This window comes from Pristiophorus japonicus, chromosome 2 (genome assembly GCF_044704955.1).
Source record: "Pristiophorus japonicus isolate sPriJap1 chromosome 2, sPriJap1.hap1, whole genome shotgun sequence".
Lineage (NCBI taxonomy): Eukaryota > Metazoa > Chordata > Chondrichthyes > Pristiophoridae > Pristiophorus > Pristiophorus japonicus.
In genome coordinates, this window is record NC_091978.1 from 25853776 (window position 1) to 25868073 (window position 14298).

General features: G+C 47.0%; 1 protein-coding gene across 1 annotated transcript in view; it reads left to right on the forward strand.

Moving 5' to 3' along the window:
- The first annotated feature begins 6343 nt into the window (after nucleotides 1–6343).
- rpia (ribose 5-phosphate isomerase A (ribose 5-phosphate epimerase)) overlaps nucleotides 6344–14298 on the forward strand; it is a 47708-nt gene continuing 39753 nt past the window's right edge. The window contains exons 1-2 of the mRNA XM_070861347.1: nucleotides 6344–6595; nucleotides 12367–12427. Coding sequence (XP_070717448.1) covers nucleotides 6410–6595; nucleotides 12367–12427 — 247 coding nt within the window. The 5' untranslated portion in view covers nucleotides 6344–6409. The remainder of the gene's footprint in view (nucleotides 6596–12366; nucleotides 12428–14298) is intronic.

Sequence of the window (14298 nt, forward strand, 5' to 3'; positions counted from 1 at the left end):
ATGCGAGACCCCTTGGGGAAGAGTGACCATAACATGGTAGAATTCTTTATTAAGATGGAGAGTGCCACAGTTAATTCAGAAACTAGGGTCCTGAACTTAAGGAAAGGTAACTTCTATCGTTTGAGGCGTGAACTGACTCGAAGAGACTGGCGAATGATACTTAAAGGATTGACGGTGGATAGGCAATGGCAAACATTTAAAGATCACATGGATGAACTTCAGCAATTGTACATCCCTGTCTGGAGTAAAAATAAAATGGGGAAGGTGGCTCAACCGTGGCTAACAAGGGAAATTAAGAATAGTGTTAAATCCAAGGAAGAAGCATATAAATTGGCCAGAAAAAGCAGCAAACCTGAGAACTGGGAGAAATTTAGAATTCAGCAGAGGAGGACAAAGGTTTTAATTAAGAGGGGGAACGTAGAGTACGGGAAGAAGCTTGCAGGGAACATAAAAACTGACTGCAAAATTTTCTAAAGATATGTGAAGAGTAAAAGATTACTGAAGACAAACGTAGATCCGTTGCAGTCGGATTCAGGTGAATTTATAATGGGGAACAAAGAAATGGCAGACCAATTGAACAAATACTTTGGTTCTGTCTTCATGAAGGAAGACACAAATAACCTTCCGGAAGTACTCGGGGACTGAGGGTCCAGTGAGAAGGAGGAACTGAAGGAAATCCTTATTAGTTGGGAAATTGTGTTCGGGAAATTGATGGGATTGAAGGCCGATAAATCCCCAGAGCCTGATAGTCTGCATTCCAGAGTGCTTAAGGAAGTGGCCCTAGAAATAGTGGATGCATTGTTGATCATTTCCTAACAGTCTATCACCTCAGGATCAGTTCCTATGGACTGGAGGGTAGCTAATGTAACACCACTTTTTAAAAAGGGAGGGAGAGAGAAAGCTGGTAATTATAGATCGGTTAGCCTGACATCAGTGGTGGGGAAAATGTTGGAATCAATTATTAAGGATGAAATAGCAGCACATTTGGAAAGCAGTGACAGGATCGGTCCAAGTCAGCCTGGATTTATGAAGGGGAAATCATGCTTGACAAATCTTCTGGAATTTTTTGAGGATGTAACTAGTAGAGTGGACAAGGTAGAACCAGTGGATGTGGTATATTTGGACTTTCAAAAGGCTTTTGACAAGGTCCCACACAAGAGATTCGTGTGCAAAATCATGGTATTGGAGGTAATATACTGACGTGGATAGAGAACTGGTTGGCAGACAGGAAGCAGAGAGTCGGGATAAATGGGTCCTTTTCAGAATGGCAGGTAGTGACCAATGGAGTACCACAGGGCTCAGTGCTGGGACCCCAGCTCTTTACAATATACATCAATAATTTGGTTGAAGGAATTGAGTGTAATATCTCCAAGTTTGCAGATGACACTAAACTGGGTGGCGGTGTGAGCTGTGAGGAGGATGCTAAGAGGCTGCAGGGTGACTTAGACAGATTAGGTGAGTGGGCAAATGCATGGCAGATGCAGTATAATGTGGATAAACGTGAGGTTATCCACTTTGGGGGCAGAAACGCGAAGACAGAATATTGTCTGAATGGTGGCAGATTAGGAAAAGGGGACATGCAACGAGACCTGGGAGTCATGATTCATCAGTCATTGAAAGTTGGCATACAGGTACAGCAGGCGGTAAAGAAGGCAAATGGTATGTTGGCCTTCATAGCTAGGGGATTTGAGTATAGGAGCAGGGAGGCCTTACTGCAGTGTACAGGGCTTTGGTGAGGCCTCACCTGGAATATTGTGTTCAGTTTTGGTCTCTTACTCTGAGGAAGGACGTTCTTGCTATTGAGGAAGTGCAGTGAAGGTTCACCAGACTGATTCCCGGGATGACTGGACTGACATATGAGGAGAGACTGGATCAACTGGGCCTTTATACATTGGAGTTTAGAAGGATGAGAGGGGATCTCATAGAAACATACAAGATTCTGACAGGACGGGACAGGTTAGATGCGGGTAGATTGTTCCCGATGTTGGGGAAGTGCAGAACCAGGGGACACAGTCTTAGGATATGGGGTACGCCATTTAGGACTGAGATGAGGTGAAATTCATTACTCAGAGAGTTGTTAACCTGTGGAATTCCCTGCTGCAGAGAGTTGTTGATGCCAGTTCATTGGATATATTCAAGAAAGAGTTACGGGGGTTAAGACGGCTTAGGGGATCAAGGGGTGTGGAGAGAAAGCAGGAAAGGAGTACTGAGGAACTGATCGGCCATGATCTTATCGAATGATGGTGGAGACTCGAAGGGCCGAATGGCCTACTCCTGCACCTATTTTCTATGTTTCTATGTTTCTAAGAGCAGTGGAGTTCCCACTGGGATCCTGGCCAATATTTATCCCTCAACGTATCCGACATTGCAACAGTGCCAACACTACAAATGTACGTAATTGCTGTACAAGTGCTTTGGGATGTCAGGAGTTCTTGAAAGGTGCTATATAAATATAACCTTCCTATTTTTAAATTATTACAACAGCAATAGATTTGTGTTTTTCATTACTTCTCATGGAACTGTCAGAGATGCCTAAAAAAAAAAGTAGCCCATGTATTTAGCGGAGCGACCAAAGCCTACGCAGATTGGGATCAGCCCATTCCCATATGAACATAGGAATATAAGAAATAGGAGCAGGAGTAGGACATACGGCCCCTCGAGCCTGCTGCGCCATTTAATACAATCATGGATGATCCGATCATGGACTCAGGTCCACTTCCCTGCCCGCTCCCCATAACCCCTTATTCCCTTATCGGTTAACATACTGGTATGGTGTGTGCCTGTTTTACACCCAAAAAATGGGCAGGAGGATATAGCACTTTATACCCGTAGGTGTCAACATAGTAAGATGGACGAGACATTACTATTTGGACGGAGCTATAAAGACTTTGAAAACTCTATTGTAGGATCTCCCTTGTGCTATTGTGTCACATTACAGACATGTGGTATTTCCTTGATAGTTCAGTAAATGTCCTCAGGCGAGGCTCCCTGATCTCAGCCTGGTTGGCAGTAGCATTGCATGAACATAGCTGCCCCATGAGGGGAATACGCCTAGTTGCTCTTCAGTGAGCCTTGGGTTGCTTGGAGGAGTTTGTGGTTCAACTCTTAGCCGTTCGTTAAAAATAAAATTCCTGCGGTTGGAGAGTGGTCTGAGTTTGGGCTGTGAGATTTCTTATCTCATCTCACACATTGAGCTTAACAAGCCAGCCAGAAGCCATTCCCATTCCAGGCAGTAGCTACATCCACAATCCTGGAACTGCTTCTACTGCTCTCTGTTACAGCCTGGACCATATTCCTGGCGACTTCCTCACCCACATCAGGTGGCACCCTGCAAAGGCAATGATTGGCTCTTATCTCAGACCTTCCCCAAGGTATTGGCAATGAGTGATTCACACTCAGCATTTCTTTTTCAAAAATACACTTTATTCATGTAAAATTTCACAATACATTGGAAAATAGTTCAGTACATTACAGTCAGCAATTCCATACAATTCATTTGGATGCTAACAGCAGTTCCATACAATGCACTAGCATACATTTCATTTCAAGATACAGTTTAGTACAATCCACAAATCACATAGTGTTGTGCAAATAAGGGTATTACATGGTGATTCACACTCAGCGTGTGACCTCTACAGTGAGCTTCCCACCACAGCCAGTGTGAATGGAATGGGAAGATATATAAACCCTTCATGAACACAACACACTTCATAGGGTGAGGCTTACTAGCTGGAGGCCTCACTCTCCAGATTAGTTAATTCCATTAATTATTACAACGTTGCTCAGCATTTATTTGCAATACAATTAGTCAATACCTTGTAAATAGATGAATCAAATAAAGTATGCATAAATTATTCTAATTAGCTATTGGATAGCCTCCAAGTCCTACTCCAATTTCTCCTTATGCCAGCATCACTAAAACAGATTATCGGGTCATTAACATGTTGCTGTTTGTGGGAGCTTGCTGTGTGCAAATTGGCTGCCGAGTTTCCTACATAACATCAGTGACTGCACTTCAAAAGTACTTTGTTGGCTGTAAAGTGCTTTGGGATACCAGTGGTTGTGAAAGTTGCTATATAAATGGAAGTCTTTATTCAGTGGCTCGGTGTCAAAATTTGTTTTCTAAAGCTCCTGTGAAGCTCCTTGGAATGTTTTACTCTGTTGAAGATGCTATATAATTACAAGTTGTTGTTGCTTTCAAAGAAAAGAAAAAGACTGGAATTTATATCGCACCTTTTACGAGCACCAGAAGTCCCAATGCGCTTTAAAGCCAATGAAGTACTTTTTTGAAGTGTAATGTAATGTAGGAAACATGGCAGCCAATTTGGGCCGAGGCAACAGAAGGCACGACCACCAATGGTTGAGCGATTATAATCAGGGATGCTCAAGAGGGCAGAATTGGAGGAACACAGACATTTTGGGGAGTTGTGGGGTTTGAGGAGATTACAGAGATAGGGAGGGGCTACAGAGATGGAGGGATTTGAAAACAAGGATGAGAATTTTGAAATCGAGGTGTTGCTTAAACCAGAGCCAATGTCAGTGAGCATAGTGAGAGGGACTTGGTGCAAGTTAGAACATGGGCAGCCGAGTTTTGGATCACTTCTAGTTTATGTAGGGTAGAGCGTAAAGGGCCAGGCAGGAGTGTGTGGAATAGTCAAGTCTAGAGGTAACAAAGGCATGGATGAGGGCTTCAGGAGCGAATGAGCTGAGGCAAGGGGGGAAGACAGGCAATGTTACGGAGTTGGAAATGTGGTTGAAAGCTCATTTCAGGGTCAAATATGACACCAGGGTGGCAATGTAATGTACAGCCAAAAATTTAATCACTCTTGTAGTGTAAGAACAACAGCGCACTTCAAAAATAATCCATTGACCGAGAATGCTATAAAATGTAACCTTGAGAATGCTATATAACTGTAACTTTGTTCTTTCTGTTTGGTAACCCAGAAAGCCACAGGGGAAACTTCCACTCATAGGGGAAACTAAAACTAGAAGACATAGTCTCAGAATAAGGGGCCACCCATTTAAAACTGAGATGAGGAGTAATTTCTTCTCTCAGAGTGTTGTAAATCTGTGGAATTCTCTGCCCCAGAGAGCTGTGGAGGCTGGGTCATTGAATATATTTAAGGCAGAGATAGTCAGATTTTTGAGCGATAAGGGAGTAAAGGGTTGTGGGGAGCGGGCAGGGAAGCGGAGCTGCGTCCATGATCAGGTCAGCCATGAATTTATTAGAGGCATAGAAACATAGAAAATAGGAGCAGTAGTAGGCCATTCGGCCCTTCGAGCCAGCACCGCCATTCAATATGATCATGGTTGATCCTCTATCTCAACACCATATTCCCGCTTTTTCCCCATACCGCTTGAAGCCTTTTGTTTCTAGAAATCTATCTATCTCCTTCTTAAATATATTCAGTAACTTGGCCTCCACAGCCTTCTGTGGTAGAGAATTCCACAGGTTCACCACCCTCTGAGTGAAAACATTTCTCCTCATCTCAGTCCTAAATTTCCTACCCCGTATCCTGAGACTGTGACCCCTTGTTTTAGACTTCCCAGCCAGGGGGAACATCCTCCCCGCATCCAGTCTGTCCAACCCAGTCAGAATTTTATACGTTTCAATGAGATCCCTTCTCATTCTTCTAAACTCTAGTGAATACAGGCCTAATCGACCCAATCTCTCCTCACATGACAGTCCTGCCATCCCAGGAATCAGCCTGGTGAACCTTCGCTGCACTCCCTCCATGGCAATTATATCCTTTCTTAGGTAAGAGGACTAAAACTGCACACAATACGCCAGGTGCGGTCTCACCAAGGCGGAGCAGGCTCGAGGGACCAAATGGCCTACTCCTGCTCCTAGTTCTTATGTTTGAGAGAGATGTGGTTAACATGGCCGAAACATAGAAAATAGGTGCAGGAGTAGGCCATTCGGCCCTTCGAGCCTGCACCACCATTCAATATGATCATGGCTGATTATCCAACTTCAGTACCCCATTCCTGCTTTCTCTCCATACCCCTTGATCCCTTTAGCCGTAAGGGTCATATCTAGCTCCCTTTTGAATATATCTAACGAACTGGCCTCAACAACTCTCTGCAGCAGAGAATTCAACCGGTTCACAATTCTCTGAGTGAAGAAGTTTCTCCTCATCTCAGTCCTAAATGGCCTACCCCTTACCCTGTGCATATGCCTCCCCACCCCAAAAAAACATCTCCACTGGTCTGTGCCCAAACCAGCCCCTCTGAAGAGACAATTGCATCTCTCCCTTGCTAGTCCAGCCCCAATAACACTCTCGCTTTAAGAGCAAGGGAACACTGGGGGATGTAGTTCTGGGCCGCGAGCCGACAGGGCTGGACTACATTTCCCAGCGGCTGGCCGGTCCCCGAGCTTGCCCCGCCGGCTCCGAGGGTGGAGTGGGCGATGTGGCTGAGGCTTCCTGGATTCGCCTCCCTGGGGCTGGGACAGGTACACAGAGCGGCTCCGCACCGCCAGCGCTTGCAGCTGCTGCAGGCATTGCTTCCTGCACCGAGCAGGAAGCTCAGCGCAGGCATGGAGGAAGAGGCGAAGAAGAAGGCTGGTTACATGGCTGTGGATAATCATGTGCAAGTGAGCGAAGCTTTCAGTCACTGGGGCACGTTCAATGTCCAGCGCCACTGCCTTTACATTTACACCAACTTTGCAAGGGGTTGATATCCTTCTCTTTCTCTGTACGGCGTTAAACTGCATGGTATCTAGTGCAGAGGTCAGGCGGGGGAAGTTAGTAATGTGCTTTACAGCAGTAGACTACTTGCAGCTATTTTTCTGTTTAAAACTCTAGTTTTTTTTTACAGTGAGTACTTGGGGTACAGGATAGTGATTGTGCAAAGTGTTGTGGGTTGCCACTCACTAGGCAGGGCGAATTAAGTCAAGTGTTTTGAGTGAAATATTTACTTTTATGTTTCTAAAGAGTTGGGCTTACAAAATACCACCTTCACGTCCTGCTGAAAATTGCACTGGAGTGCAAGAGGGAAGAGAAAGACTTGCATTTATATAGCGCCTTTCACGACCACTGGACGTCTCAAAGCCCTTTACAGCCAATGAAGTACTTTTGGAGTGTTGTCACTGTTGTAATGTAGGAAACGCGGCAACCAACTTGTGCACAGCAAGCTCCCACACACGCAGCGATGAGATAATGGCCAGATAATCTGTTTTTGTGATGTTGATTGAGGGATAAATATTGGCCAGGACCCCGGGGATAACTCCTCTGCTCCTCTTCAAAATAGTGCCGTGGGATCTTTTGCGTCCACCTGAGAGGGGGCCTCATCCGAAAGAGAGTGAAGTAAATGGGTCTTTAAATCAATTTGCAGCTGTTGGACAATCGTCCCCAAACTTCAGTGCTCCTTTCTTGTAAGGTACAAAAGGAAGGAGCTGTGGAGGCTCAGTCGTTAAGTATCGAGACAAAGATCGATAGATTTTTGGATATTAAGGGAATCCAGGGATATGGGGATACTGCAGGAAAGTGTTGAAGTAGAAGATCAGTCATGATCTTATTGAATGGTGGAGCAGGCTCGAGGGGCTGAATGGCCTTTTCCTGCTCCTATTTCTTATGTTCTTAAGTGAAGGAGATTGACACTTTTGAAATTTCTAGACCATTGCTCACATAACAAACTGAAATGAGAGAAGCACATTTGCAACTGTAAATAACTCCTTTCTGCAGTCTCCTGAGTATCATTGCCTAACTTCAAGTAAGTTTGGCAAATCAGAATTTGGCTGAGTAGTTATTCAGGTGGACCAGACTTCTTCACTCTCCTCAACCAGATGCCTCAAAAATTGTCGCTTCCCCTGATTGCACGGTGAGGACCGCATTATCCATTGTCTAACGGAAATGCCCCCACCAGGATAGTCTCTAATTCAGCCCTGCTCCGTGTTCAGTAAGCTGATCTCGGTTGGCACAGCTTGTGAGAATCCGACGATGGGCATTTAGTGCAGGCTGCTGCATTTCCCACATTACAACAGTGACTACACTCCGAAAGTACTTCGTTGGCTGTAAAGCACTTTGAGACGTCAGGTGCTCATGAAAAGCGCGATATAAATGCAAGTCTTTCTTTACTATCTCGCACACCAATGGGCCTTAGTGAGGTGGTGGGGGGGGAGAAATTTGAGGCAGAATCCCTGCTGTAGATTCACTCAGCACATGCATGGATGTCGTTCAAAGAAAGAAGGAAAGAACTTGCATTTATATTGCATCTTTCACAACCTCAGGAAGTCCTAAAGTGCCATTGAAGTGCATTTGGAGAGTAGTCACTGTTGTAATGTAGGAAACGCGGCAGCCAATATGTGCACAGCAAGCTCCCGCAAACAGTAATGTGATAATGACCAGCTAATCTGTTTTCATGATGTTGGATGCATGTTGGCAGGACAGAGGAGAACTCCCCTGCTTTTCTTTGAAATAGTGCCAGGGGATCTTTGACATCCACCTGAGAGGGCAGACGGGGCCTCGGTTTTACATCGGTTTTCCGAAAGACGGCACCTCCGACAGTGCAGCACTTCCTTATTTTCCCAGTGTCAGTGACTTGATGTTAGTGGTCGTGAATGGGTGATTTCTGCAGTGAACACAAGATGACTTTGTTTTGGTCAGTTGGCTGATGTTATCTCAAGTTATTGAACAACGTTTAGAGATAGAGTCTCTGCCTGATATGGAGGGAAAACTATCTAGCTGCTTGTCAAGCCAGAATCAGCCTGCCATTAGGGCATTGGCTTTCAAGGTTATGCGAAGCCGAGTGGGAAGAGTCCCATCGCTCAGCAATGGGTTTATGGCTTCTGGCTCTCTTGTTGAGCCAAACTAGCTGGTCAGTGCCCTGGAGAACTGTGGGCCTGGAGGCTTATCTCCTGGACTACCAGCTGTGTCACAGAGGATTGAGCTTGTTTTAAAGTTCTTTAGCCAAAGGTTTTGTCTTGAGATCACCTCGACTTCCAAAAAGAACCTATGTACTTCTCTCCCCTCCTCCCATCCCAGAGGATAATCATTAGACAACAACAACAACTTGTATTTATATAGTGCCTTTGACGTAGTGAAACGTTCCAAGGTGCTTCACAGGAGTATTACAAGATAAAAAAATTTGATACCGAGCCACATAAGGAGAAATTAGGGCACGGCTAGCTAGGTCAAAGAGATATGTTTTAAGGAGCGTCTTGATGGTGGCAGAGAGGCGGAGAGGTTTAGGCAGGGAATTTCAGAGTTGAGGGCCGAGGCAACAGAAGGCACGGCCACCAGTGGTTGAGTGATTTATAATTAGACAGAATTAGAGGAGCGCAGATATCATCTTAAGGGGTGGGTGGGGGGGGAGATTACAGATATAGGGAAAGATGAATCCCTGGAGGAATTTGAAAACAAGGGTGAGAATTTTGAAATCGAGGCATTGCTTTACAGAAAGCCAATGTAGGCCAACGAGCACAGGGGTGATGGGTGAGCGGGACTTGATGTGAGTTGGGACATGGGCTGCCAACAGTTGAAAGCACGGGTTTGAGCGCTTGCTAGGCGGGCAGCAGATGCCTGGATCTCCTCATGTACATCGTGGTGAATGTCACGATGCACCATAAAATGTTAGCATCCACCGAACCACCATAGGAAGATTCAGCGAGCCACATCAAATGGTGGTTGCACCAGTTGGGAGTTGCCACACTTGAACAGCAGCTGTGTATGTCTCTCTGCAATTTAATTCTCGTGGGCATCAAGCCTGGGTACGTGAGTGGATGCTCTTTATATAAACTGACCTCCAGTAACACCATCCCAAATCTCAGGGTTTTCTCAGTTATACAGTAGGGAAGTTTTGCTACAAATGTACAGAGTATTGGTGAGGCCACATTGGGAGTACTGTGTACAGTTTTGGTCTCCTTATTTAAGGAGGGATATACTTGCATTGGAGGCAGTTCAGAGAAGGTTCACCAGACTGATTCCCGGGATGGCGGGACTGACATATCAAGATTGGCATGCAGGTACAGCAGGCGGTTGGCCTTCATAGCGAAGGGATTTGAGTACAGGGGCAGGGGAGGTGTTACTACAGTTGTACAGGGCCTTGGTGAGGCCACACCTGGAGTATTGTGTACAGTTTTGGTCTCCTAACTTGAGGAAGGACATTCTTGCTATTGAGGGAATGCAGCGAAGGTTCACCAGACTGATTCCCGGGATGGCGGGACTGACATATTAAGAAAGACTGGATCAACTGGGCTTGTATTCACTGGAGTTCAGAAGAATGAGAGGGGATCTCATAGAAATGTTTAAAATTCTGACGGGTTTAGACAGGTTAGATGCAGGAAGAATGTTCCCAATGTTGGGGAAGTCCAGAACCAGGGGTCACAGTCTAAGGATAAGGGGTAAGCCATTTAGGACCGAGATGAGGAGAAACTTCTTCACCCAGAGAGTGGTGAACCTGTGGAATTCTCTACCACAGGAAGTTGTTGAGGCCAATTCACTAAATATATTCAAAAAGGAGTTAGATGTAGTCCTTACTACTAGGGGGATCAAGGGGTATGGCGAGAAAGCAGGAATGGGGTACTGAAGTTGCATGTTCAGCCATGAACTCATTGAATGGTGATGCAGGCTCGAAGGGCTGAATGGCCTACTCCTGCACCTATTTTCTATGTGTATATGTTTCTGAACTCCAGTGGTTTGAGGAAAGGGTTGGTGGGGGAATCTGGTTTGCCGTACGCTCCTTCCTGCGCTTGTTTTCGGCATGCTCTCAGCAACGAGACTCGAGGTGCTCAGCGCCCTCCCGGATGCTCTTCCTCTACTTTGGGCGTTCTTGGGCCAGGGATTCCCAGATGCCGGTGGGGATGTTGCATTTTATCAAGGGGGCTTTGAGGGTAGTCCTTGAAAAGTTTCCTCTGCCCACCTGGGGCTCGCTTGCTGTGTAGGAGTTCCGGGTAGAGTGCTTGCTTTGGAAGTCTCATGTCGGGCATGCGGACGATGTGGCCCACCCAACGGAGCTTGTCGAGTGTGGTCAGTGCTTCGACGGTGGGGATGTTGGCCTGAGCGAGGACACTGACGTTGGTGGTGCATCTATCCTCCCAGTGGATTTGCAGGATCTTGCGGAGGCAGCGCTGGTGGTACTTCTCCAGCGCTTTGGGGTGTATATGGTCCACGCCTCTGAGCCATACAGGAGGGCGGGTATCACTGCAGCCCTGTAGACCATAAGCTTGGTGCCAGATTTGAGGTCCTGGTCATCAAACACTCTCTTCCTCAGGCGACCGAAGTCTGCGCTGGTGCACTGGAGGCAGTGTTGGACCTTGCGTCGATGTCTGCCCTTGCTGATCGTCAACATCTTCACCGAGGCGCACGAAAACATGGGCTTTGCACTAAACATCCGTAAGACAAATGTCCTCCATCAACCTGACCCCGCCACACAGCACTCCCCCCTCCCCCACCGCGGTCATCAAAATCCACGGCACGGCCTTGGACAACGTGGGCCATTTTCCATATCTCGGGAGCCTGAGCTATGTAAAGCCATGGGGGCGGACCTTCGGGTCTTCGGCACTCTGTTTTTTGCCCCGGAACGACAGCAATGGCGGCGATGAGGTGTTCTGGCCGGGCGGTCGGCCTACAGCGCTCTGCAGCGATCCTCGGATCCGGTTTAGCGGTGGCGCGGAGCAGCACCGTCCGGTAGAGCTGCGCCCGGTGTACGACGCTCCTGGCTGTGATTCCAGCGCGAGTTTGAGCTCATGCCCGACCCGTCCGCCCCAAAGTTCACTTCGCATTGACCCCCTGGGTGGTGCAACCATCCCTTCGGCGAAGAGGTAGGTTAATGGATTCTTACGGTGAGTACGATTGTTTTTTCTTTTTAATTATTTTCCTCTTTCTCCCCCCACCTCCCCAGACGTCACTCTGACACGCCCAGCTCTTTAGCTCGCGAGTTTCCCATGCTAATGCCCGAAGAGCGGTGTACAACGCCTCCCTTAGCGCTGCGCCCCCTGACACAAGGCCCAGATGCCCAAACTTAACTACTAAAGCGCAAACTATTCCCGGCCGCTAACTCTCCCGTCCCGCCGCCGTTTTCGCCCCAAAAAACATAAGCCTAAAATCCAACTCATGGTATCATACTTGGGGCCATGTCACCATTGGTTGGGCCATTGGTGAAGCTGGCGAGGAAAGCACAGGTGAGTCTGCCAACAACACGGTATTATCGGCAGATAGGAGCACGGTAATACTCTGAGAAATGGCTTGAGCTGACACGTGGAGGCCACTCCTTGCCGTGCCATTCCACACATCATGACAGAAAATTGCATAGCCGGGGGTGAATATTTACAGTGAGAACCGTTGCACCCGACACATGTGTGACAACATGCAATACAGCGTCACTTTAACGTGAACCCACTGACTGTTTGTTGTCTTATTGTCCTAGAACAACCAAGTGTTGGGAATCGGGAGTGGATCCACAATAGTCTATGCTGTGGACAGAATAGGTGGGTGCCGAGTATGATTTCTAGTAATATGCACAATTATTAAATTCACTTTTCTGCTGTCTCTGCGATCTAATCTGTAAGAAAGTCCTCTTTACAATTCCTCTCCTCCACCGTAGCTCGGTAAATTCATCCAGTGTGTAGCTGAGCCTTGGATTAGGGGCGTTTCATGTTTGTTCCCACATCTGTCCCGTGTTAGTTCGAATCTCTCAGCGCAGGAGGAAACCATTGAGCCCATCGTGCCTGTGTCGGCTCATTGAACGAGAGATTTAATTAGTCCCGTTCCCTCGCCCTTTCCCCATAGCCCTGCACTCCCTTCCTTTTCCAGTATTTATCCAATTCACTTTTGATTATTATTATTGAATCTGCTTCCACCATCCTTTCAGGCAGCGCATTCCAGATCACAACTCGCTGTGTAAAAAAAAAACAACTCCTCATCCCCCTCTCATTGTTTTAAATTAGAGTCCTTTGGTTATTGACCCTCCTGCCAGTGGAAAAATGTTGTCCTTATTTCAGCCGTCATAATTTTGAACACCTCTGTTAAATTTCCCTTCGACCTTCCCTGCTCTAAGGCGAACATTCCCAGCTTCTCTAGTCTTTCCATGTAACTGAAGTTTCTCGCTCTGGTAATAAATCTCCTCTGCACTCCCTCCGAGGCCTGAACATCTTCCTTAAAGTGTGTTGCCCAGAATTGGACACAGTGCTCCTGCTAGGGCCAAACCAGTGATTTATAAAGTTGCGGTGATAGGGGCTACATTGGCCTGTGACCCAGTCCAGGAAGGAATAGATCTCCCCCTCCACCTCCTCTCCAGGTTTTCTAATTGAGATCCAGTAACCCGTAATTGTGCACCAGCTCTGGTGAGGCTCATCCCCTCCTGGATGAGGGGCACTATGACCATGTTGGCAGCTGGCACGGACCTCCCCGCCAGCTGGCAAGGTGCCGCAGCCAGAATAGTGCCGTGACTGGCGCGATCTCTCAGAGCAGCTAGCCGTGTGCAACGTTGCAAGTGCAACAGTTGCTTCAAAAGTGGTCTCTCCCAAAGTCGCACGTGCCACTGTCGAGCTTGTGTTCCTGGCAGTCTTCAGAGCTGCCCCACCTTGTAAACTGGGCCCGTTAAGAACATGGGGCCTCCCATATCATAACGTGGACGCCGAGGTTTCAAAAGGAATCTGCCCCCAATGTGGCCTTTACACTGAATTTCACAACACATGATGGAAGCTTGGGCAATAGCACTAGAGGTACTTATCCTTCTGCTCCCCCACCACGAACTAAAAGGTCAGTGGGCCGAGATCTTTATTGCAACACATGAACTTCGATACTTTCCTCTCTCCTGCTGCTGCAGTCTGCCTAACCTGAAGTGGGCTCCACAATGGAATGCGTGTGCTCGAAGGGACCATTTTGAATCCAACTTGGGTTGTTAACTAACATCAGGTAGCCATCTGTGTCGGGGGATGTGCTTTTCATATTATAAATGGATCCCAGATTTGATGTGCACTGGTTGTTTTGCTTAATTTTCTCCCCTTCTCCATCTCTGAGGACGTCGCCTTGTACTGAGCTGCAGCTCCTTGTCCCTCAAGGTTGCCATTCCTCACAATTGAGCCTTGACGTTGAGAGTAGCTAGGTCAAAGGTCAGGGGAGGGTGGGACAGCCATATTACCTTTTTTACATCCACACATTCCAGCAAGAGTCACTAGATGGCGATCAGAAGCGGGAGCCCCGGTTTACATTCCCCTCCCTAACCCGGGGCTCTGAGCTAACTCGACTCAGTAACCAATGTTTTAACGTGCCTGATTGTGTACTGGATATCATTTTGTTGTGGAGAATATTATGCAGTTGCAGGTTTAAACCTCTTGGCAGTGAAACCTCTATTATT